Source organism: Mus caroli, chromosome 8, assembly GCF_900094665.2.
Source record: "Mus caroli chromosome 8, CAROLI_EIJ_v1.1, whole genome shotgun sequence".
Lineage (NCBI taxonomy): Eukaryota > Metazoa > Chordata > Mammalia > Rodentia > Muridae > Mus > Mus caroli.
Genome location: NC_034577.1, coordinates 20248110 through 20272567, shown reverse-complemented (window position 1 = coordinate 20272567; position 24458 = coordinate 20248110). Strand labels below are relative to the sequence as shown.

Below are 24458 nucleotides of genomic sequence, written 5' to 3'. Positions count from 1 at the left end.
GAGGATTCTGTTGTAACCAGTTCCTTGAAAACTCCCTTCTCAAGCTTAAAACTTCTGCCAAGTACAAACATGAAAATGGCAACGAGGAAGCAGCAGAGTATGAAATGTCCTCCTGAGAAGCCAGCTATATCAACAGCAGGCATCCTAGTGTATACATTAGGATGTATACAACCTTATGTTGCAGTAGGGAATTTTGTCTTTCCACCAGAGGCAACTCCATTTTGTGACAGTTCTGAGATTCATTTTTTATTTACAAGTAAATGAAATATTTTTTGAAAAGAAACGTAAACTCTGAGATAAGCAATATAAAGACATGGTTCTTGGCTCCACAGTGACTTGTGTGAGGGGAGGTCACGCCACTGTTTCTTTAAACAGTAAAGTTGGGCTGGTGGAGGCCACCTGCAATCCCACAAGCTAAAGGTCATCCTGGTTTACATAGTGAGTTCTAGGTCAGCCAGGACTATGTGTTGAGACTGTTGGAAGAAGAAAAGCAAAACTAATATAAAATGATTTTGTTAAAAAAAAAACAAAACAAAATCCCATGATTTCTTCATGTTGGCATCCATGAAAGAATGAGATCACTTTTCAATGTGATACTCTGGTCAATGTGTGAGGTGACCAGGTGACAGCACCTGCTCTCTAGAGCAGTCTCTGAGCAAGGACTCAGTACTCGTCCAGAGTGTCTGCGCGAGGAATGGAAAGGCCCCGATCTTTAAGGGTCTGGACCTTCAGCTTCTCTGCCTCCAGTCTGGTCTGCTGTTGCACCCTCTGTTCTTCTAGGATCTCTTCAATAGACACTTGCTGAAGGGGCGTGTCACTCTCCTTCTCCAGGTCCTGCAAAACAGGCAGGTTTGAACGACTTCCCATGAAGACCAAGAACAGACAAGCTTATGGCTCTAAAGACAGCAGATTCCAGTATGTAGCTTGGCCTGCCTTTCATAATTGTGGTAAGGCCAAAGTACCCTTCTCCCTGCAAAGAGACAGGCGGCAACAAGGCTACAGAACACACATGAGTCAGACGCACAGAGTAAAAGCTCAGGCTTTATAGTCCCATTGTTAGTCAGGGTTAACTTTATATTAAAAGCTTTTCATCAAAATAAAATTTGAGTTTGGGAGATAACTTAGTGGACAAAGTTCTTGCTGTGCCCTTGTGAAGACCCAAGTTTGAATCCCTAGAAGTCACATAAAGCCACGGTGGCTACAGAAGACAAATACTGTATTTTACAATTTCAACATCAATTTAATTTCTGCGGTTTGTTGCTCAGGAAGAAGGTCTAAAACCTTGATTCAAATGTACACCACACTCCTACAGCTGTGGGCAATAAACTGTTCCTGTTTCACTAACTAGGAGTCTCTGTGGCAACCATTGATAGAAAACATCATGAGGCCTGGTAAATCATTCTTGTTTAGTCCAATACATTATTTCTCTAGTAATTTAGTCTTTAAAAATTATTTATTTATTTAAATAGGGTTTCTCTGTGTAGCCTTGGATATCCTAGAACTTCCTTTGTAGACCAGGATGACCACTGCCTCCAAATGCTAGGATTAAAGGCATGCACCACTATGCTTGAATAAATTATTTGGTTTATTAAAAATACGATTTCATTTCCCTTTAAAAAAAATACACTGTAGAAAATTTATAATAAAATCAAACACTTTAAAAATTACTTATAATTCGATATGGAACACAAATACTTTGGAGACTATTATCAATTCCCAGGTGTAGGCCAGTCTGTTATCAGAAGCATTGAATCTATGTGTATCTTCTGGGTCTGTGTTTTCAAACATGTGTGAAAGTCTGAAGACAGCTTGGTGGAGTCCACTGCTCCTTCCACATTCACTTGAGTTATGGGATTTCAAGCCTCTGCTTGTCAGCCTTGCACACTCTCGCAGGCCTAGGAACTGCTTTTGTTCTGTGGTGCTAGGGGTCACACAGGCAAGCATTCTACTGCTTAGCTATGTCATCAGACCAGGCATATCTATGACTTAGAACAAAACCAAACCCATAATGAAAATAGTGACTAAATTTTGTTTTCATTTAACACAGCATGATATACTTTTTATGTCATAAATATTTAAGACCCAACTTTGTATGTAGAACTATAAACAAGCCTCACTTATCCTCTCACCCTTAAAAGTATAGGTATTATTTATATTTCTGTAACAAAGACAGCCTATACAGACAAAGTAGTGAAGTATGGCTGGACTCCCCCCATTAAGCCCAGACAGGCTCTTGGTTATTCAGCAAAAGCTGTCCTAGAATTCACTCTGCAGCCCAAGCTGCCCTGAGACACTGTCCCCTGCTAGTGAATACTGGGATTCCAGGTGTGCCAATTCAGCAGTGTTCTCATTTCTGTTCCTGTGATGCATTTCTTTTTAAAAGATTGTATTTTATTTTTATTTATGTGTCTACAGGGTACCTGCAGAGGCTGGACAAGGGTTCAGATCTTCTGGAGCTAGAGTTATAGTCAGTTATGAGATAACCCTATGTGGGCGCTGGGAATGGAACTCGTGTTCTCTAAAACAGCAGTGAGCACTCAATTATTGAACCATCTCTCCAGTTCCTTTTAAGACTTTTGATGAGATGGTCTAGAAAGACACTGATCAAAAACATCTACAGATGTTTCAGTCTGCAAGTTAACTGACACAGGCCTCCAAGGTTGCAGAGCTCAGCACTGTGGTATCAGATGGAGGGCTCTCACCAGGAGATTAGAAGCCACACTAGTTGCATAAGTCACTTGAGTCAAAGGTTATCTGCTAAAAACTATATAATCAGCCAACCTTTCCCGCATAACCCTGGGATGAAGAAAAGACTTTCTTAGCTCTCTTCCTAGTTTTCAGTATGTTACTCACTGAGCTACTCACCATGACTGTGAAGCAACCATCTCTCGACAGTAAACGCCCTTAGTGCTGGAATCTTTCATCAGAGAGGCAGAACCCAGGCTGGCTGTAAACTTGTGATCTGATCCTACCTCAGCTTCCATGCCACCATGAGGTACATTAGAGACTACTTATGCAATGTAATGTTTTCCTAAAGAGATTCTAGTTATGGTTTTCTTGAGCTTTAGTACATAATTTTTTCAGACTAATTGCTGATTCACATAATCATCCTTTTTTTAAAAAATATTTTTATTAGATATTTTCTTCATTTACATTTCAAATGCTATCCCAAAAGTCCCCAGCCCTGCTCCCCTACCCACCCACTCTCACTTCTTGGCCCTGGCTTTTCCCTGTACTGAGGCATATAAAGTTTGCAATACTAAGGGGCCTCTCTTCCCAATGATAGCCAACTAGGCTATCTTCTGCTACATATGCAGCTAGAGATACAAGCTCTGGGGGTACTGGTTAGTTCATATTGTTGTTCCACCTATAGGGTTGCAGACCTCTTCCATAATTATCCTTTTAAAAAAGAATGAATATGTGCACTGTGTTCATGCCTGGTACCTACTGAAGGCATCAGCGTCCTCAAAACTTAAGTTATGGATGACTGTCAGCCGCCGTGTGGCTTCTGGGCGGATAACCAGGTGCTTTGCAAGAGCTCTTAACTGCTAAGCCATCTTTCTAGCCCTACCACAAAATATTTTAAGATGAGGTATTAATACATTTTATAGCAGCATTTGAGAAGTACGTTTATGTGCACATAAGTTTATGTGCATGCACAAGTAAAGGCTGACGTAGGGTGTCTTTACCTCTATCTTATTTTTTGAGACAGTCTCTCAAGGAACCTGGAACTCTTGGTGTGTGCTTGACTGGCTGGCCTCTGAGGTCACAGAATCTGTCTGTTTTCACCTCCCAGTGCTGGGGATCCAAACTCAGGCTCTCATGACTGTGCAGCAAACATTTACCCAGCAAGCCATCTGCCTAGCCCAGTGTGTTGGAGACAGTCCAGGCTGAGCTGAAAGTCACTAGACAGCTGCGACTAAGCTGACTGTTTCCAACATAAGTCAGTCTTTAATTTCTTCCTTCCCTCTCTCTTTTGTGGTGCTGAGGATTGAATTCAAGGTTCCAGACGTGACACCGAAGCACACTGCTACTGAGCAAACCAACTCCTCCTGTCCCATTAATTTCAGCCAGTCTCACCAGTATTTTGATTTTCCTAGCAAACCCAATAGGATTCAAGTTTAAATATACTTAAGAAAATGTGAATAAAAACTTATCTATGTAACACACATGTATGTATACATATAATCAACTTCTATTATGTATGCATACAAATACATAGCAAGCAGTATTTCAACAAATGTGATTAACATTTAATATCTGGTCTTTCTGGCACAAATATTCATGTCTCTTCTCTCTGGCCATAAGCTCTATTCTGAAATCTCAGAATGGCTTTTCCTAACCTGTTTCTGTTTTTTCCCCTTTAAAAACACATACAACACTTTCCTCAAATGTTGCCAGTTAACTCCATGCCATGAAGACCTACTTGTAACCTACAATTTAATTTTACTTTTTAAATTATGTACATGTGGGGGTGGTATATGCATTTGACACAGGTGCCCTGTGATCCCCTGGAGACTGAGTTATAGGCAATTGTGAGATTGGAACCAAACTCAGGTCCTCAGTGAGAACAGTGTGTGCTCCTAACTACTGAGCCATCGCTCTAAGTTCCTAACCAGTTATTTAAATTAACATATTTCAACATGTAAATCTGTTGTTTTCAGTTGCATTAGGGACTTTACCACTGTGACAGACTCCAGCTCTAAACTGTACCTTTATATGTCAGGACAGGTAATTTAAATTCTGTAACTTTCTGCTTTTGAGATTAAATACTACATGACTATGTTATTTGTTCTTGTTTTTTTTTTCTTTTTTCTTTTGAAACACAGATTATATTGGAGCTCAGGCTGGCCTCAAACTCACTATGTAGCATATCATAGCCTCGGTGGTGGTTTGAATATGCTTGGCCCAGAGAGTGGCACTATTTGGGGGTGTGTCACTGTGAGCATGGGTTTTAGGACCCTCATCCTAGCTGGTCTTCTCCTGTCTGCCTTTGGAACAAGACGTAGAACTCTCAGCTCCTCCTGCACCATGCCTGCTTAGATGCTACCATGCTCTCACCTTGATGACAATGGACTGAACCTCTGATGTGGAAACTTCTAGTTTCTTTGGAAAGTGAATTATGTCAAATGGTGTTTTGCTGGGGCAGACACAGGTGAAAGGATATTTTGCTAAAGCAGACATGGGAAAGGACACATGATGTTAAGAAGAAAGGTAAATATAACCTAACAGGTGATGGACAACGATGGATGGTATTGGTACGCCTTGCCATTCCTTAATGGTCATCATTTGTCTTGAATTCATAGGAAAAAATGATTAAAAAAACTTGTGGTGATGTTTGGCAGTTTCTCGCCATTGGCAGAGTGATGTCAGCTGATATAGACTTATTTAGTGTTTCACTGAGGAAAGACCTGTGGGAGGAGTATAAACAGACAGTGACTGGGAGCTTGCATAGCTAGCTTGGCAGCACTTCATTCGTCTTGAGTTTTTGTCATCGCTGATCTTCACTTTGTTGAGAGAGGCATGGCAGAGAACTCCTGGTGTCCTTGCTGGTCCTGACTGGTGCCTATTCGGCAGAGGGAAGCCTGGCTGTTTTGTGCTACTACTGATTTGTGTTTGCTATTCTGACACTACTGAACTGGACTTCTAGTATATATCCTGACAGTGCAAACTGGATTTGTTCCAAAGAACTATTTCTAAACAGGTGCGCTTCTCACAACCCTCATGTCTTAATAACCTTTCTTTCCCACTACCTCTGGTGAATGGTGGGTTAGAAGGAAGGTTAAAGCATTTAAGAACCCTTATTAAAAGTAGGATTTGAAAAATCTAAGCCTACACTGAACCTGTTAGCCAGCCCCAATTAAATGTTCTTTATAAGAGTTGTCTTGGTCATGGTGTCTGTTCATAGTAGTAAAACCCTAATTAAGACAGAAGTTGGTACCAGGGTCTGGGGTATGGCTGTGATAAGCCTGACCATGCTTTTGTTTGGAAGATTTGGGGACTTTGGGTTTAGAAAACAGTGGAATGGTTTAAATGGGGCTTATTGGGCTATCCTAGTAGGAGTATGGAAGACTTTGTTACTGAGAGTGATTTGAATTGTGAGGACCTGGCCCAAGAGGCTTCAATGGAGAAGAATGTTAGTATGCAGCCTAAAGACTGTTTTTGTGATATTTTGGTAAAGAATGTGGCTGCTGGGGCTGGCGAGATGGTTCAGCGGGTAAGAGCACTGACTGCTCTTCTGAAGGTCCTCAGTTCAAATCTCAGCAACCACATGGTGGCTCACAACCACCCGTAATGAGATCTGATGCCCTCTTCTGAGGTGTCTGAAGTCAGCTACAGTGTACTTACATATAATAATAAATAAATCTTAAAAAAAAAAAAAAAGAATGTGGCTACTTTTTGCCATTATCTGAAGAGTCTGCCTGAGGCTAAGGTGACAAAATTTAGATTTCTTCTTTTGACAAAGGAAGTCTCAAAACAGTCCAGTACAAATTCTGCTGTGTGGTTACTTAAGTTCACTCCTCTTATGAAAAGCATTTTAATGAAAAGGAACAAGTTGAGAAAGGAAAAATATAAAATGCATGATTCAAGTAATAAAGGGGCACTAGGAAGTGAAATGGAGCTGCATCCCATGTTTAAGACGATGAACAGATTAAGGGAGCCGTGACTTTGGGCCTAAGTCCCACATAGCTAAATTTAGGCCTGAGCATGGTAATACACACCTTTAATCCCAGGAGCCTAAGGCAAGCAGATCTCTGAGTTCAAGGCCAGCCTGGTATAGAACAAGTTCCAAGTAGAGAAAAGCTTAAATCCAGGCATGGTGGTGCATGCCTTTGATGCCAGCATTCAGGAGACAGAGCCATGCAGATCTGAGTTCAAGGTCTCAATCTACAAAGCAAGTTCCAGGACAGCTATGCCTTAGGGAGAGAAAGAGATGCAAAACAGAAAGCTGTTTGATAATGTAATAGAACAAGGGGGCCATGTTCTAGCTCCTGCAAGGCAGCTTTGGTCATGTGGCTCTGGCTTTAGAGTCAAAAATAGAAGGGACTACTGAGACAATTGATGCTGGTTAGCTGGAGATAAGAATATAGTGGTGATTAAGAAGAGACCAGCATCACTGAGGTGAAATCTGGGAAGTGTTTTCTGAGAGCACAAAGAAGCTGTGTTCCAGAGAGAGCCAATGTTGTACCTTGTGCTGCAGCTGTACTTGGTAATGTGTAAGAGTCACCCAGGTGGTACTGGTTTTGAAGGTATGAAGGGGTCATGGAGAGCAGCTGAGGCTTGGTACTGTGCAAGGGCCTGGAAGGTTATTGATAAAGGTGGAGCCTCAGTTGTAGTTGACAACCCAGGACTAAAGGAGTCATGCAAAGAAGTTGAAGCTTGGTACCATGAAAAGAGCCTATGAGACGGTACTGGTGAAGCCTAGTTGTAGCAGAAAACCCCAGTGTATTGAAGATACCAGTACTATGGAATGATCACCAAGAACAGCAGCAGTAGTGGAGTGGAGCAACCTGAGCTTAGAGTGCTACAGAGGGCAGAGCTGGAGAAGTGACCCAAGCCCTTTTGTGAAGCCCAGAAGATCATGTGTGGACCCCAGACACTGGAACAAGAAGCTGTAATGCTGAAGTTGCCTTACAGACCGTAAGATTTTCAAGATGCCAGAGCTGTGGGATACCCTCTGAGGAAAGATGCCAACAGGGAGTGGAACCAGCCAAAGAGAACTGTGCTGCAGTAAACAAAGATGAAAGGAGTTGGAAGTCTGAAGAGTGCTTTGACGACAGACATGAAGATGCAGAGTTTGGAGTTTGCCCAGCTGGGATTTGGTCGTATTTGTTCTAGCATTTACTCACTATGATATTTTGGAACGGTAGTGTATATCCTGTGATGTTTTAGTTGTGTGATCTGCTTTGACTTTAAGTGATTGAATGAATCTCATAAGACTTTGAACTTTTAATTGTTGAGACTGCAATATACTATGGGGGCTCTGGAAGTTGGACTAAATGTATTTTGCATTATGCTACAATGCAGACTCATGTTTGACAAGCCTATGAGGGCCAGGGAGTGGCACTATTGGAGGTGTGGCCTTGTTGGAAGATGGGCTTTCATACTCTCAGCCTAACTGCCTGGAGGCCAGTCTTCTGCTGTTGGCCTTTGGAACAAGATGCACAACTCTTAGCATCTTCAGCCCCATGCCTGCCTGGAAGCTGCCATGCTTCCCACCATGGAAACCTGTAAGCCAGCCCCAATTAAATATTGTCCTTTATAAGAGTTGCGGTGTCTGTTCACAGCAGTAAAACCCTATCTAAGACAGTTTCAAACTAGAGGAGTTCCACCTACCACAGCTTCCTAACTGCTGGGATTTTAGACATGTGCCACCATACCTAGCAATGCTGTCTCTTTCTTTCCAGTTGAGAGAATGTGGAATAATATATATGTGTCCCACCCTTGCACAGGCCATGTTAATCTTTGTACTGTTTGGACCTTAGTATAAGTGCTATTGAAGCAAATACCAGCAATATTGTTTTCTATCCGACAAAGTCAACAATATTTTGCTAGTGAAATCAAATCTTTAAAATGCCAAAGGTCACAGACTAACATTAATTACTTTCTGTAGTGTTGCTCTGGCAACTACAGCTTCCCTAGTTGCCGACTTCCTGTGGGAAGCTTGGTGAAATTGGAAAGCAGCAGCCAACATCAATACCCAGATGCACAGCAGTTTAACAGTCTCACTTACTATTTCTCCTAGTAGGACCACATTTTCTCCTCTGACCACGAAAATCCCTCGAGGAATATCACCATACTTTTTGCCCACATGAATTCGTTCCACAGTCTGATGGAGCACTAAGTTAGCTATAAGCACACAAAGAAGAAACAGATATTTAGTTCACACTGTTGAGTATAAAGTCTATAACTCAATTATTTATTTTTAAAATTTTATCAATTTTGACAAGCCATTTATGAGAATTTGCTTTATTGTGTGTGTGTGTGGGGGGGTGCAGGGTCCCAGGGTCCCACTCTAGCCTCAGCTGGCCTGGAAGTCCTGATCCAGCATTTGTGGTGATTCTCCTGCTTCACATGCTATACATGCTGAGACTACAGGCATGTTCAGTTTTAGGAGACTTTCAAACAAGTAAAGAGTATTTCCGACTATGCTGTGCTAATGAACGAATGATGGTAGGAATAGGTTACTTCTATGTCATTTCCTGCCAGTATCAACATGGTCCCTAGGGAAATATAAATGAGTGGAAAGCTGGAAAACTTGAGCCTAGCCAACTATTAAGATTGAAAGTCTGCATTTTTAGAAGGAGAGCTTCCTTACTGTGTGAATATATGTATGTGATGACTTTAGTGAGATTTAATAAGTTTTTAGTAATTAGGACTCATGTAATCCAAACTAAATTTTATGGGTTAGGACACAACAACGATTTATATAATGTGCATGGTAATCTTGGTATTTGCTTTTTATCTCTTCATAGCACTTACATCAATTTAACTTAAGGTTTAGAACATTTTCTTCTTTAAAATCTTTTTCTCCTTTGAATTAGTACTATTTGTCTTACTTGAAGTAAAACAGAAGTTGTTTTGCTTTGATCTGTTTCCAAAGTGACCCTCTTGCTCTACCCATAAGTCCCTGGGACCCAGGCGCACGGCTGGCTGTTTACACCTTCTATGTTTGCCCTTTCAGCTATGTTTGCCCTCACATTCAAATCCAGGAACCCAGCAGATGACCAACAAGTGTCGGTGTGAATGGAGAGGTTTCTTACACCAAAGGGAGAAATAGATCTCTTCCTTCAGAAAGTGCAGACAGATGACTAAATCTCATGTATTCCTGTATGTAAACTACTGAGTTTATCTGTGTTCTGCCCCCAACAAGAGTTTCAGGAAATGGCTTTGACCCTATTCTCACTGGACAGGGAAGGATTACCTCCAGGAAATGATTTTAAGACTAACTTTAAACCTGGCGCCCTCTAGTGGGGGAAATAAGTGTAAATCAGTTTTAGAATACAAACTTGTGAATGAACATACAAGGTTTTGAAACACCTAATCATAACTCTAAAACAATTTACTTGTCGGGTGTGGTGGCGCACGCCTTTAATCCCAGCACTTGGGAGGCAGAGGCAGGCAGATTTCTGAGTTCGAGGACAGTCAGGGCTACACAGAGAAACCCTGTCTCGAAAAACCAAAAGCCAAAAAAAAAAAAAAAAAAAAATTACTCACCCAATACTTCCATTAGGCTGACACTTGTGGAAAAGTTAGATAAGTAAATTTCAGTATGAAGTAGTGCAAAAAATTTTTTGGGATCATAACCAATACATACCAAATTGATCAATGCTTCTTAAAAAACCTATAAGTGTCCTTCCATCTCGAAGTAGGACCAAGTGCTTTTCTGGGGAAAGGAGAAAAGATCTTTAAAACAAAGGTGTCAGTTTCAGTGAACTTATACAGTATCAATAAAAATTCAGTTAATAGTTGTCTAAGCGGTACCAGACCCTCTTCTAATGTATTTAGGATAGAGCTTGGTGTAAAACACAGGATGGAAGACTGTAGCCTGGGATTTAAATGACATCAGTACTGCAGAGACTTGGAGCAGTTAGTGCTGTTGAGCTAGAAAAGGACACTGAGTAGCCAGGAAAGCAAGCGGTTCTGGCTCTGATGTTACATTCAACCCTTTTAGCATCATATAATTTCTCTACCTTAAATAGAGAAGCTTAAGTCTAGATGGCTTTATTTTTCTGAGAGGGTTTTACTAACCTAGTTGAGCTCATATTCAGGATAACCTAGAAACCCCTCCCCTCATTTTTTTAATAAAAGATGTAGTTTATACATATTGAGTACACTGCAGCTGTCTTCAGACACACCAGAAGAGGGCATCAGATCCCATTACAGATGGTTGTGAGACACCATGTGGTTGCTGGGAATTGAACTCAGGACCTCTGGAAGAGCAGTCAGTGCTCAGTGCTGCCGAGCCATCTCTCCAGCCCCAGCCTTGAACTCTTAAAGCCTTGCCTCCATCTAAATTCTGGGATTATGGAAGTTTTAGTTACTTTCATCATTGGCTAAATTTCAATTACCTTAATCCTAGAATTATTTCAACATTTGTATCCAATCAAGGAAATCTGAAATGAAAACAATGCTTTAGAGTGGCTGGCTGGGTGTGTAGCTGAGAAGCCAAGCCCCTAAACCCTAGGCTCAATCCCCAGCACCAAAACTAAAATTTAGAAATGCCTCAGACAGGCAAGATGTGATAGAGATCTAGAACAGGAATTCAAGTAAAAGCTTAAAAAAAAATTATGTGTTGTGTTTGTCTGTGCACATGCTTGGACAGACCAGAAGTTGGCATCAGACGCCTTAGAAGTGGAGTTACAAACAGTTCTCAGGGAACCACGGACATGGGTGCTGGAAATCACGCTGGTCCTCAGGAAGAGAAAGAAGTATGCATATGTAACCACTGAGCAGTCTCATTAGACTGAATTAAACATTTACTGAAAGCTCTAAACCAACGGTTCTCAACCTGGGGGTAGCAACCCCTTTAAGATCAGACAACCCTTTCACAGAGGCTGCCTATCAGATATCAGATATTTACAATTTATTACATTAGTAAAGTTAGTTCTTGGTTTTGTTTTCTTTGTTTTTTTTTAAACAAAGAATCTTTTTTTAAGATTTATTTGATTATATGTAAGTACACTGTAGCTGTCTTCAGACACTCCAGAAGAGGGAGTCAGATCTCATTACGGATGGTTGTGAGCCACCATGTGGTTGCTGGGATTTGAACTCCAGACCTTTGGAAGAACAGTTGGGTGCTCTTACCCACTGAGCCATCTCACCAGCCCTGGTTTTGTTTTCGTGTGTGTGTGTGTGTGTGTGAAAGATTCATAGCCCCACCAGCTTTTTTTTCTTCTTTTGGTTTTTTGAAACATGTTTTCTTTGGTTTTAGTTTTGGCTGTTCTGGAACTAGCTCTGTAGACTAGGCTGTCCTTGAACACAAAGATCCACCTGCTTCTGCCTCTCGAGTGTGAGGATTAAGGTTTGTGCCACTATGGCCTACAAAGTTACAGCTATGAAGTAGTAACAAAAATAAATTTATGGTAGAGGGTCGCCACAACATGAGGAACTGTCTTAAAGAGTTGTTGAACGAAGAAGGTTGAGGACCATTGCTCTAAACTATTCTGAGGTCTCAAAGTCACCAACCTCATGAATTTATATTCACTGTAGGATGAAAGCAAAAAAATTACATCTTACAATAAATCCAACTGAATAATTAAACAGTAGGATGAAGGACACACCAAAGCAATCACAGAAAGTGTGATGTGGGGGACTCTGAAGTGTGATAAGCATCGTTTAGAAAAGCAAGCAAAGGAGGGGTGGGGAAAAAAAAGAAAAGCAAGATTTCAACCAGTAATTTCTTTAATGCTATGCATAAAGTACTTTTGGTTTTTTTTTTCTTTTTATTTTAAAAGATTTATTTATTTATTATATCTAAGTACACTGTAGCTATCTTCAGACACTCCCAAAGAGGGTGTCAGATCTCACTACGATGACTGTGAGCCACCATGTGGTTGCTGGGATTTGAACTCAGGACCTTCGGAAGAGCAGTCACTGCTCTTACTCACTGTGCCATCTCACCAGCCCGGTTTTTTTTCTTTTTAAGACAGGGTCTCACTGTATAGCTCTGGCTGTCCTGAAACTCTATAAACTAGGCTGGCCTTAAACTCACAGAGACCCACCTACCTCTGTAGGATTAATGCACTTAGGAGACACATAATGTGTTTCATTATGCCCAGCTCAAAAATAAAGCGCATACACCAAGCCAGGCGTGGCAGTGAATGCCCTTCTCCCCAGCGTTTCTCTGTATAGACCTGGCTGCCCTGGAACTCACTCTGTAGACCAGGCTGGCCCAAACTCACTTATCGCCTACCTCTGCTGAATGCTGGGATTAAAGGTGTGTGCCACTAGTGCCCAGCATAAAGCATTTTCTGTCTGAAAAGAGGGGCAATGAGTCTCCTCTAAAGGAATTATGTCATCATTAGCTATAATTAAGTATCATAAGCATGCAAATCTTAATTATGTAAGACTTAAAAAAAGAAACTAGACCTATCCAGGTCGGATCTTTAAGGATAAATAAATTTTGGCTATGAGAAAGAGAAAGTGGAAAGGAAAGATTCGAGAATCTGTAAATTAGTATAAGGGGAAGTAGCATGTTCACATTGGGCTCCAAGTGAAAACAAAGAACAGGAGCTAAAGTCTGAAAAGTATTGAAGGCAAGTTTAACTTCAAAACAATGAGGAAACATGAAAGACTGATGTATAGAAAAATTGGTTTTTCCGACATCTTAGTGAGGCTGCAGTGGTCTGGTCCACACGACTCTCTGAGCTTCACCATGCCGCCCAAAGACGACAAGAAGAAGAAAGATGCCGGAAAGTCGGCCAAAAAGGACAAAGACCCAGTAAATAAATCTGGTGGCAAGGCCAAGAAGAAGTGGTCCAAAGGCAAAGTTCGGGACAAGTTGAACAATCTTGTCCTGTTTGACAAAGCCACATAGGACAAGCTCTGTAAGGAAGTTCCCAACTATAAGCTTATTACTCCAGCCTCGGTCTCCGAGAGACTGAAGATTCGTGGCTCCTTGGCCAGGGTAGCCCTTCAGGAGCTCCTTAGTAAAGGACTTATCAAGCTGGTTTCAAAGCACAGAGCCCAAGTCATTTACCCCAGAAACACAAAGGGTGGAGACGCCCCAGCTGCTGGGGAAGATGCATGAACAGGTTCAATCAGCTGTGCATTTGGGAAAATAAAACTTTATTGAATCAAAAAAAAAAAAGGAAAGGAAGAAAAATTGGAAGTTATGATGCTAAGCCCGACTAGAATGTCTAGAGATGTAGAGAAAACAAACCAAACATGCAACTCAGACACCTAGTTTAGAGAACAGTAAAGTCTAGAGAACTAAGAAAATCCTCAAGAACTAGAGTTGGAGAAACCAAGAAAACAACAGAGGGCAGGTTCTATGGCTCGGTGGCTAAGAGCACTTACTGCTCTTCTAGGGGACCCAGGCTCACTTCCCAGCTCACACTACCTGATGTCAGTTCCTGCATGCACATAATCAATGTAAGCATACATGTACACATACATATAAATACCTAAATAAACCTTTAAAAAAACTCAAACACACAACACAATGCACAGCTGCACTTAAAAGGAAGGCCTTACATTTATAACTATGAATACAGCTTCGAGGGGCTAGAGAACTGGCTCAACAGTGAAGAACAACACTGCTTCTCTTATACACCATGAGGTTTGGCTCTAACTCCAGATCCAGGGCACTTGATGCCCTCCTTCTGGCATCCTGCACACATGCACTTCATATAAATTCATTATTTATGTAGGCACAAACATATAAACAGTATGTAAATAATCTTTAAAAATTCATAGGAAAAAATACACATGAATATAAATAAATCTTTAAAAATATTACAGCTTTGGGCTGGAGATGGCTCAGCGGTTAAGAGCACTGTCTGCTTTTCCAGAGGTCCTGAGTTCAATTCTCAGCAACCACATGGTGGCTCACAACCATCTGTAATGAGATCTGGTGCCCTCTTCTGGTGTGTCTGAAGACGGCTACAAGATACTTATAGATACTAAATAAATCTTAAAAAAAAAAAATATATATATATATATATGTATATATATATATATATATATAAAATCTTCAATCAAAGCTAGGCAAGGTGGCCCATGTCTTTAACCCCAGAATTCTTGTTTGTTTTTCGAGACAGGGTTTCTCTGTGTAGCCCTGGCTGTCCTGGAACTCACTTTGTAGACCAGGCTGGCCTGGAACTCACAGTGATCTGCCTGCCTTTGCCTTCTGAGTACTGGGATTTGAGCCACAATTACACAGTAACCCCAGAACTTTACAAACAGAGACAGAAGGAATGCTATGATTTAAAGGGGCCAGCCTGGCGACTGCCCTTTCAAAAATGAACCAAACCAGTAAAAAAAAATTAACAAAACCCCAAAGCTTCTGACAGCAAAATCCAGACAGCAAAGATGGTCAGCAGAGTCAAAGCTGGAGTGCACTGGGGTACTCATGAAGGGATGCGAATCTGATGGAGACACACCACTGAGCTATATCTGAGCTAGGAAGACTCAAGCATAGCTGAACCAGGCATGATGGCACCTATCTTAAATCAGAGCAAGGGAGAGCAGAGGCAGGGGCATTCTAGGATAGCCAGGATCATGGAGAGATCCTGTCTCAAACCAAGAACAAACAAAACAAAAAACAAGCAATAACAACAAAAACAAAACAACTCGAAAAACCAAAAAGTCCCATAAAGACTGGGACAGACACTTTCTAAAGGTTGTATATCAAATGAAAGGGTCTGAGATCCACAAAGTACAAGAAGGCTTGAGAACATAAGCAAGTTTAGTAAGATAGCAGACTTGTTAGAAGCTTCGGTAAGGACTGGAGAGATGGCTCAGTGGTTAAGAGCTCCGACTGCTCTTCTGAAGGTCATGAGTTCAAATCCCAGCAACCACATGATGGCTCACAACCATCCATAATGAAACCTGATACTCTCTTGTGGTGTGTCTGAAGACAGTTGCAGAGTACTTACATATAAGTAAATAAATCTTAAAAAAAAAAAAAAAAAAGCTTCGGTAATTCAGGTATCTAAGGAAAGGTGAAGGCAAAAAGTTCCACTAAGAGTATTTCATCACACTTCATAGATAGGCTTATAAAGTAGTGTATATGTGTATGCAGCTAGGATACACATATAAATATATATTAATATCTATACCTGTAATATATGAGCAAAGTTTAATATGTTTGTCCCAGTCAATATAATCACAGCTGCTCTCTAATTTGCAAACTCACACAAAATATTTTTACTTGTCTGAAGTTGTATAAACCACTTTGCTTTTGAAAAGTCACAGTATTAAAATGATTTTAAAATGCTGATTATAGACCTGAGAGATGGCTCAGTGCTAAAGAGTACTGTCTGCTCTTCCAGAGGACCCTGGTTCGAGTCCCAGTACCCTCTTCTGTTCTCTCCAGCACCAGGCAAGCACGAAGTGCACATACATACATGCTCACATACAGCTTTTTTTTAAAATGCTGCTTTAAAAGTTATATTCATCCCAGCACTTGGGAGGCAGAGGCAGGCGGATTTCTGAGTTCGAGGCCAGCCTGGTCTACAAAGTGAGTTCCAGGACAGCCAGGGCTACACAGAGAAACCCTGTCTCGAAAAACCAAAAAAAAAAAAAAAAAAAAAGTTATATTCAAGGAATCATACACAGGTAAGAATTGGGGGCAGGGCAATGAAAGTGGAGGCTGGAGAGATGGTTCAGAAGAGCACGTGTTGCTCTTGCAGAAGATCCGAGTTCCTTTCTCAGCACCCACACTGTGACTCTGTAACTCGGTCCATAACGCCAATTCCAGAGGATCCCAAGAAGAGAAAGTCATCTGGCTTCGTGGATACCAATATGTCCGAGGTTTAATTACATGTGGACGAGACATGAATACACAACAAATTAAACCTTTAAAAAAACCGAAATTGTAACCTCTTTATTTGTACAGGACTAACCTCCTTTTAGTAAAAGCAAAACTGTCAAACAGAAAAGAGTACGTTTGAAGTGACTTAGCATTGGCAGAAAAGCCTTATTATGTCTGGCACCTGTCTCTACAACTTTAATCTGAAAGTGCTAATGACCCTCACAGAAAAAGGAGAGTGCTAGTGGCTATCCAACAGAAAGCCTACGTTCTCTGCTAATTAAATTCAACTGCTGTTGTCTTAACATTGTCGGGTATGGTGAGTCCTTTCTAGAAGCAATCTCCATCCATTCACTGTCAAACGTGAACTATATGCACGCGAAGGAAGTCGCCTGGGCCACTTCACGTTCCCAAGTCGGATGCTGCGCCCCTCGGAAGGCGTTTCACAGCTTGAGGGGGCGGGGAGGTGTCACCCGCTCACAGACAGAGGAGGCAGCTTGGGAATGGGGTCCATCCGAGGCTGTGAAGGCAGAATCACCCGGCCCAGGCCCAGAGATCGCTCTCTGGGCCCTTGTCGAGGGACGCCCACTCGAAAAGGGGTCCCACACCAGGCTTCCCCTGAAGGAGAGGTTAGGTACTCACTGTCGATGTCCTCGATGAGGCTGGCGGTGCCGGGCATATAGTTCATGTTTGAGCTCTCGCAAGGCTGCACCGGACGGCCGCGAGGGCGTCCAGTCGCCCGTCGGCGGGACGCGGACGGGAACCGGTCGCTCACCTGCAGCTCAGACACCGCTAGTCGCCGGAAGCGTTTCAGGTGACCCCACCCACTTCCGGTATCGCCTGCCCGTCCGCCGAAAGAGGCGTGCCGGGCGTGCGGCCGGTCGGTGGCCGACCACGTTCTCTTCCCCTCCAGTCAGTGCAATGAAGTCCAGGTCGGAAGGGCGGAGGATAGGCGTTTCCTCACGCGTGACGAGCGCTGCCCCTCGCCTCGCTTTCCAGACCCGAGGCCCGGGTTGACCCGTACGGTCCATGACCGCTCCGAGCTCGGCGTGCAAGGGGCGGGACCGGCTCGGGATTGGCTGTAGCCGTCCTATCCCCCTCCGCCGCCCGCCAATAGCGACCTCCCGCAGGCGCCTGCGCAAAGGGACGGTCGTGGGGGGCGGGAAGCGCTTCGCGGCAGCGGAGCCCATGTCGGCCCTGAGGCGCTCGGGCTACGGCCCCAGTGACGGCCCTTCGTACGGCCGCTACTACGGGCCCGGGGGAGGCGATGTCCCGGTGCACGTACCTCCGCCCTTATACCCTCCTCTTCGCCCGGAGCCTCCCCAGCCTCCGGTTTCCTGGCGAGGGCGCGGGGGCGCCCCGGCCGAGACCACCTGGCCGGGCGAAGGCGCAGGTGGCGATGGCTACTACCCCTCGGGAGGCGCCTGGGCAGAAGCGAGCAGAGCCGGGGGAGGCCACCAGGTAAGCTTCGAAGTCTTTTCCGGGGCTCCAGTCGGGAAGTCTTGGGCAGAGGTGAGGACATTTGGGGGTTTTATACTTAGGGTCTGTTAGGACTCGGGTCTCTGATTTGTTCTTTTGGGGACGGTGCAGGAGACGAGGACCGGAGATGCGAGGGGAGCTAGGCTTGGGTTCCATTTGTCCCTTCGTTTTTTGTTTTTTGTTTTTTACTTCAGCCACGAAAAAAAAAAAAAAAAAAACCCGAAAAATTATTCTGCGCTGACTTCCTAAGCTTAGTAGCAGGCTGCAGGATCTCTTTCCCGAGAGCGTAGGTTAGCGTGATTGGGCTGTAACAATTTATCCTGCGTGGCTCGGGGAGCTGCAGCCCCAGTCCTTACTCAGCAGCCCCTCCCACGGGGAAGGGATCGAAACAGGGCGGGCTGATCACTTAGTTCCTTATCACTAAAGCTTTGCCTGGAATTGAATCAGGAAGGATCAATGTTGCAAAGTACCTTAATGTTCTATTTAATCATCGCAAGACTGCAAGACAGATGTTATTAATGCTTCCCAATTTTTGAATGGAGAAGGCTCTGAGAGACCGACTTGCTTAGTATGTTTGGACCTGTAACATTTTATTGCTTGCATACATGCCAAAAATGTGTTTCTATTTTCTCCTCGTATGGGGCTATCATTCTAGGATGGTGGCACACATCTTTTGGCCTTTGGAACATTCTTACTTGCTGAAAATTAATTATAAAATTCTCACATATCAACGACGGGAATGTAAAACAGTACAGTGCTTTGGAAAATAGCTGGGTTGTTCCTAAAACTTCTGACAGAGAGTTAATTTATGATCTAGCAGGTCTACTTGTAAGTATACTCAAGAAATAGAAAACAAGGGCTGAAAAAACGACAAAAAAAAGTCGGGTGGTGGTGGCGCATGCCTTTGATCCCAGCACTTGGGAGGCAACCAGATTTCTGAGTTCAAGGCCAGCCTGGTCTACAAAGTGAGTTCCAGGACAGCCAGGGCTATACAGAGAAACCCTGTCTCGAAAAAAAAAAAACAACAAAAAACAAAAACCCAAAAACAAACAAACAAAAACAACAAAAAATAAGGGCTGGTGTGTTTAATCTCAGTACCCAGGAGGCAGAGGCAGACTAGTCAGCCTGGTTCACATAGACATAATGAGTTCCAGGACAGCCTAGGCAACATGGTGAGACCCTGTCTCAAAAAACGAACCACCACCACCACAAAAAAGGAAAACATGTCCTTATGCTATTTAATACATCTTTTTAACATCATTAATGATAATGGCCAAAAATTAGAAATAACTTGTATAGTTATCAACTGATTGCTGGATTAACTAACATGACTTACATTTTAGGACATAACATCTGGAAAGGTATGAATTGACCCCCCCCTCCACCCCCACTCACATACTTGTTTCAACATGGAATGAACCTTAACTAGATCCTGCTTGTTGGATGAAGTTAGTCACAAGGGTTGCATTTCATATTGTGTGATTCCATTTATATGTAGTGCCCATAGGGAGCGATTCCTCCAGACAGAAACATGGTGGGCTGCTAGGTTGGGGACTGGAAGGAAGAATTGCAAAACTGGGCTTTGAGGTGATACAGTGTTCTGAAGTTGGTGAAGATGGTTTCCCAATTCTGAGTATCCTAAAAACCACTGAATTGTACATTTTAAACGGGTAGGCTAATTGTTCCTCTAAAAATTGTATAAGAATAGAAACCAGGTAGCATTCAGAAGTTAGATGGAAGAGGGATCCCGATTCCCTGTGCTGACTCGGTAAGTAGGATGGGGTGAGTAGGCCGATGGATCTACTGTAATCACAGGATCTAGACTTATGTGCCCAAATTAAAGATCAGTTGATTAGGAAAAGGAGTCGAGCTTTAAAGTGGCTTCTGTCGAGTTTGCTATCAAACTAAAAGTCTGTCTGGTTAGGGAAAGACTTGCAAAAGTTCAAGTTTAGCATCTGGTAGGGAGTTAAGAGGTTTGGAGTAGAGTTGTGCATATAGGGCAGATTATGGGGCTAGCGTAGTTTGAGATAAACTGGAAATGAATAATGGGCATCTGTAAATTTTGTTTTGTTTTGTTTCAAGACTGGGTTTCTCTGTGTAGCCCTGGCTGTTCTGGAACACCATCTGGAGACCAGGCTGGCCTCCAACTCACAGAGATCCACCTGCCTCTGCTTCTGCCTTTGCCTATGCATATTGTCATAGATGTACTTCCCCCCCTCCCCCAAATCCACAATCTTAGCTTTATTGGCTTTTACTAAATTTTATAATATTTATGTGTGAAATTAAAAAAAAAAGTGCAGGGCTATGGCGATGGCACACCTTGCAAGTAAAAAGGCTGGGCTTTGGGGCTGGAGAGAGGGCTCAGTGGTTAAGAGCACTGATGGCTCTTCTGAAGGTCCTGAGTTCAAATCCCAGCAACCACATGGTGGCTCACAACCATCTGTAATGAGATCTGATACCCTCTTCTGGGGTGTCTGAAGATAGCTACAGTGCACTTACATATAATAAATAAATAAATCTTTAAAAAAAAAAGACCGGGCTTTGGGTCCTTAGAACCCACATAAATGTTGGGTGACTGGAATGGCTCAACCTGTAATTCCGTCTTTAGAAGGTTGAGAAGGATCCCCAGAAGCAATCTGGCTAGCAAGAGTATCTGGCCTTGGGGAAGCGGGGAGGATCTGGGTTTGTTTGAGAAACTGTGCCTCATGGAGTAAGGTAGAAGAAGGATTGAAGGAATCAGCCTTGGACTCATACTGTATGGATGTGCATCCCACACAGGTGTGTCCTCATACAGTTAAGACTTGTCAATTAATTTTCCAAGACAGGGTCTCTTGTATCTTAGACTGGCCCTGAACTCACTAAGTAGGCAAGGGAGAGCTTGAATTTTTCAGCTGCTAGCCTCTACCTCTCAAATGCTGAGATTATAGGTTAGCCCCACCCTTCCTGGTTTTAAATTAACATATTGAAAACAGCTGGTGATGGTAGTGCATGCTTTTAATTCCAGCATTTTCGAGGCAGAAGTGGATCTCTGAATTCAAGGCCAGTCTGTCCTATAGAGCAAGTTCCTAGGATAGCCAGACCTCATAGAGAAACCCTGTTTCCAACAAAACAAAACAACCAAATGAAATTAATATATTTAAATATGGCACAGGGTTTTACCTTTTTTAAAAAAAAAAAAAAAAAAAAAAGAGAGAGAGAACGTCCAGGCCTGAGCAGCTCAACAGCTGCTCTTCCAGAAGACCTGGGTTCATTCAGCATCCACATGGCAGCTCACAACTGTCTGTTAACTCTAGTTCCAGGTGGTCCAGCGCCCTCTTATGGCCTACTCAGGCACCAGCCACACATGCATACGTGTGTTTGTAATATTTTTATCCTACTGCCACAGTTCTTGGTTAGCCATCAGAACTGGATGATAAAACCCTATTGTTGAAGACACCACACACTTTGCAGACTGTAGAGAAATGAAAGAGAAACTGGCCTGTAAACTTTCTCCCTTCTGGCTAGTTTTCATAATGCCTTGAGTTGCTGTGCAGGCTGCTTGAGGAAAAAGGTTCATGAACAGTCTTAACTCGCTGTGGATGTTGGTGTCCCAAGAAACGTCCATCTTTGTCAGACAGGGATAGTTTATTGAGCATGCACCCTGCTTGCATTGGTTGGGGTATTCAGCTGTGGCTGGGGGCTTGCTTTGTCCTAACTTGTCAACCAGGATGGGACTTGTCTAACGTTCATGTCTTAACTTGCCAACCAGGATGTCAGTTATCCACATACATGTTTCTTTCTGCCAAGTAGGATGTCTGTTCCCAGGGAGATCTTGGGAACTTAAATTTTACTCAACCACTACGCAAAATGGAAGTCTTATTCCAAATAGTTTCTTCTGTTGATGCAGGTGTCTCTCTTATGTTGGGGTCCATCTCAGGGACAGCTAATAAAGGCAAATGCAGTAAAAGCTTATACTTAGGAGCAGGGAGTGCTGCTGGGTGGTTGGGTCAGGTCCAAGCTTCTGGGTAACTATACTAAACAGTTGTACTGATTTCTATCGTGATTGGTTTCCTAGGGCACAGAACATAACAGAATATGTAATCATCTTGGAATTAGAAAGTTTCCTAGTAACAGCAGAAACATATGAGAAAGTTTTGCTATAGATGGCAGGCTAGCCAGGTAACTATTTTACCTAGGTTCTAACAGTGGGTTCATGCTAAACCACTAACTTGCCTGGGAAAACGTGCCTACCAGTGTGATGGAGTGGCATGACTGTTGTAGGGTCCGAAGCACCTTGTGCTTGAGTCCCACTCTCCAGGAGAGAATTCATTCCTGGTACTTACTGTAAGGCTGCTCAGAACCCATGGCTGGGGATTGTCATAGACCGTAGTGGGAAACTGCGCCTACTGTTGTTTTGCTAAATGGACAAATTGTGCTCACCAAAGATCTTCCTTCTGATTATGTTTCTGTTCACAGATTGTTGCTATTCTCAGGTTTGGTCAAGGGTTTGATAGTGTTGGTAGTGGTAGTGTGTGTGTGGGGTTGTGTTAGTGTGCTGTAGTGGATGGTAACTACTAATGCTCAGACTCGAAACTGGTTATTGTGCTGAAAAAAAGTCACTGTTAAAATGTTCAGCCCTAAAGAGGTCATGCATTTTATCCCCTTTGAGGATCAAAGAACGCTACAGAAGTGGGAGTGGAAAGAATGTACGAGGCAGAGGAAGGAGGAGGGTGTTATGAAAGACTGTCTTCTGGGTATGACCCGATGGCTGCATTGATGAACTCACAGCAGCTGTGGTTACTATTTAAGACCTACACAGCACTGGGCTCAGAAGCACTCCATCCTTGACAGGGAAGAGGTTCATTAGGCCCACCTTTCTGAGGATTTGTAGGCCATAAACAGAAGTTGGTAGAGAGTGGCTGACAAGGCACTCCGCCTTCCAGAGGAAAATGACAGTTAATAGTTGCTGGGGATGGGTTGGAGGTGGTCTTCAGTGATGTTTTTTTGTGAGGTGAGTCTGGCTGAAGAAAGAAAAGCAAGGAGCTATGGTGTTAGGAAGCTGAGTCAGGAAGAGAGGGAATGAATAGCGGGAGGATCCTGGTAGCTAAACTGAACCTTAGAGATTCACCTGAAGGGACTGACCCTTAGAGTCTGAAGATGTAGGCCTGGGTTCAGCACATCTAGAACAGTCAGCTCCAGCACTGTCTTCTCGGTAGAGAGCGTAGATATACAAGAACTCTAGGTTTAATCCGGCATAGCCAACAAACCATAAAACCCATCTATATAAGGGAAATAAAAGTGCTTTGTTATGAGCCAAAAGTGCACTTAAACTGTAAGTTCAAAGAATAAAACACATTGTGTGTTCAGCTACACAGTCAGAAAGGTTTAAGAATTGAGCCAGGCAGTGGTGGCGCACGCCTTTAATCCTAGCACTTGGGAGGCAGAGGCAGGAGGTTTTCTGAGTTCGAGGCCAGCCTGGTCTACAGAGTGAGTTCCAGGACAGCCAGGGCTACACAGAGAAACCCTGTCTCGAAAAACAAAACACAACAACAACAAAAAAAAAAAGAGAATTGGTTTGGAGCATTCTTATAAGAGTTAGTGTCTTAATGTAATTTATTTAAAGACAAAGCCCTGAAAAGATGATGCTATCACAGCTAGAGTTACACGTTCCAGTGGTGATTGCTCTATATGAGTTGATGATGATACTGAAGTTATAAGCAGAAAGTACTGGAATACAAGAAAAAAATGTATAGATATACTGTGTGTGATTGGACAGGGAAAAGAATGGCAGGTTCCCGCAGTTCACCCCCAGCTACTCTCTTCCTGCGGTCGCCCCGCCTCTAGGCTAGCCTCTGTGTGGTGGTCTTCTCAACTCCAGTTCGCCTGTTTCAGAGCCTCTTGTACCTTCTCAGCCGTCTACCGTCTGTGGTCGGTGGTCCCAAATTCCAGTAACCTAGAAAATCAAAACTAGAAGCTTATAATTAATCAGTCAGATTTATATATCAATAAATTTTCAATTCACAAGATGCCAACACAAGTAATTTCAGAGCCAGTTGATAATGATACAAGGTGCCCACCTAGATTACACAAGTTATTCTATCTCTATATGATATTATAGCTACCTGTGGCTATTAAAAGCCATGTGGAATCTGAATCGTCCTGTTCATCCTCTATCTCCCTCCTCCATCCCTGTCTCTGAAACTCTTCGCTCTGCCTCCCTTTTCCCTATCCAATCACAGGCTTCTTGTATTAATATTTAAAGTGATTGGACAGGGAAAATTGTGTAGTAAGAGTTTTATGTTCCAAACTTATTGGGTAAGTATAATTCTAAATAGTGACGATGCATAACTTATTTTGTACCAGTTAAATAAATAGGGTAAATATTTCATATCTGAATGTTTGTGACCAGAAGTATTTCAGATTTTTTTTTTTTTTTTTTTTTTTTTGGGTGTTTTGGAAGAGCTTTTTTTTCCTTCATCTCCTGGAACAAAAATTAAGGTGCATTTTGATCTGATCCCTTTAT

General features: G+C 42.7%; 2 protein-coding genes and 1 pseudogene across 2 annotated transcripts in view; 2 read left to right on the top strand and 1 right to left on the bottom strand.

Annotated features, from left to right (window-relative positions):
* Nucleotides 1-224: 224 nt before the first annotated feature.
* Nucleotides 225-17524, bottom strand: Lsm1 (LSM1 homolog, mRNA degradation associated). The gene is made up of 4 exons (XM_021169881.2): nucleotides 17120-17524; nucleotides 10319-10387; nucleotides 8735-8850; nucleotides 225-834 (listed from the first exon to the last, which is right to left on the bottom strand). Exons 1-4 carry the CDS (start codon nucleotides 17163-17165, stop codon nucleotides 664-666), a joined length of 402 nt encoding a protein of 133 aa, XP_021025540.1. The 5' UTR covers nucleotides 17166-17524; the 3' UTR covers nucleotides 225-663.
* LOC110299920 lies at nucleotides 13355-13813 on the top strand (annotated as a pseudogene).
* Nucleotides 17449-24458, top strand: part of Bag4 (BCL2 associated athanogene 4) — a 20870-nt gene continuing 13860 nt past the window's right edge. Inside the window, exon 1 of the mRNA XM_021169880.2 lies at nucleotides 17449-17938. Within this exon, the coding sequence (XP_021025539.2) occupies nucleotides 17507-17938 (432 nt within the window). The 5' untranslated portion in view covers nucleotides 17449-17506. The remainder of the gene's footprint in view (nucleotides 17939-24458) is intronic.

Coding starts and splice junctions, on each gene's coding strand:
- Lsm1 (XM_021169881.2), bottom strand. CDS start 17,165: ATGAACTATATGCCCGGCACCGCCAGCCTCATCGAGGACATCGACA. Junction 8,851..10,318: donor AAGAAGCATTGATCAATTTG/GTATGTATTGGT, acceptor GTGTGCTTATAG/CTAACTTAGTGCTCCATCAG. Junction 835..8,734: donor TGGTCCTACTAGGAGAAATA/GTAAGTGAGACT, acceptor CCTGTTTTGCAG/GACCTGGAGAAGGAGAGTGA.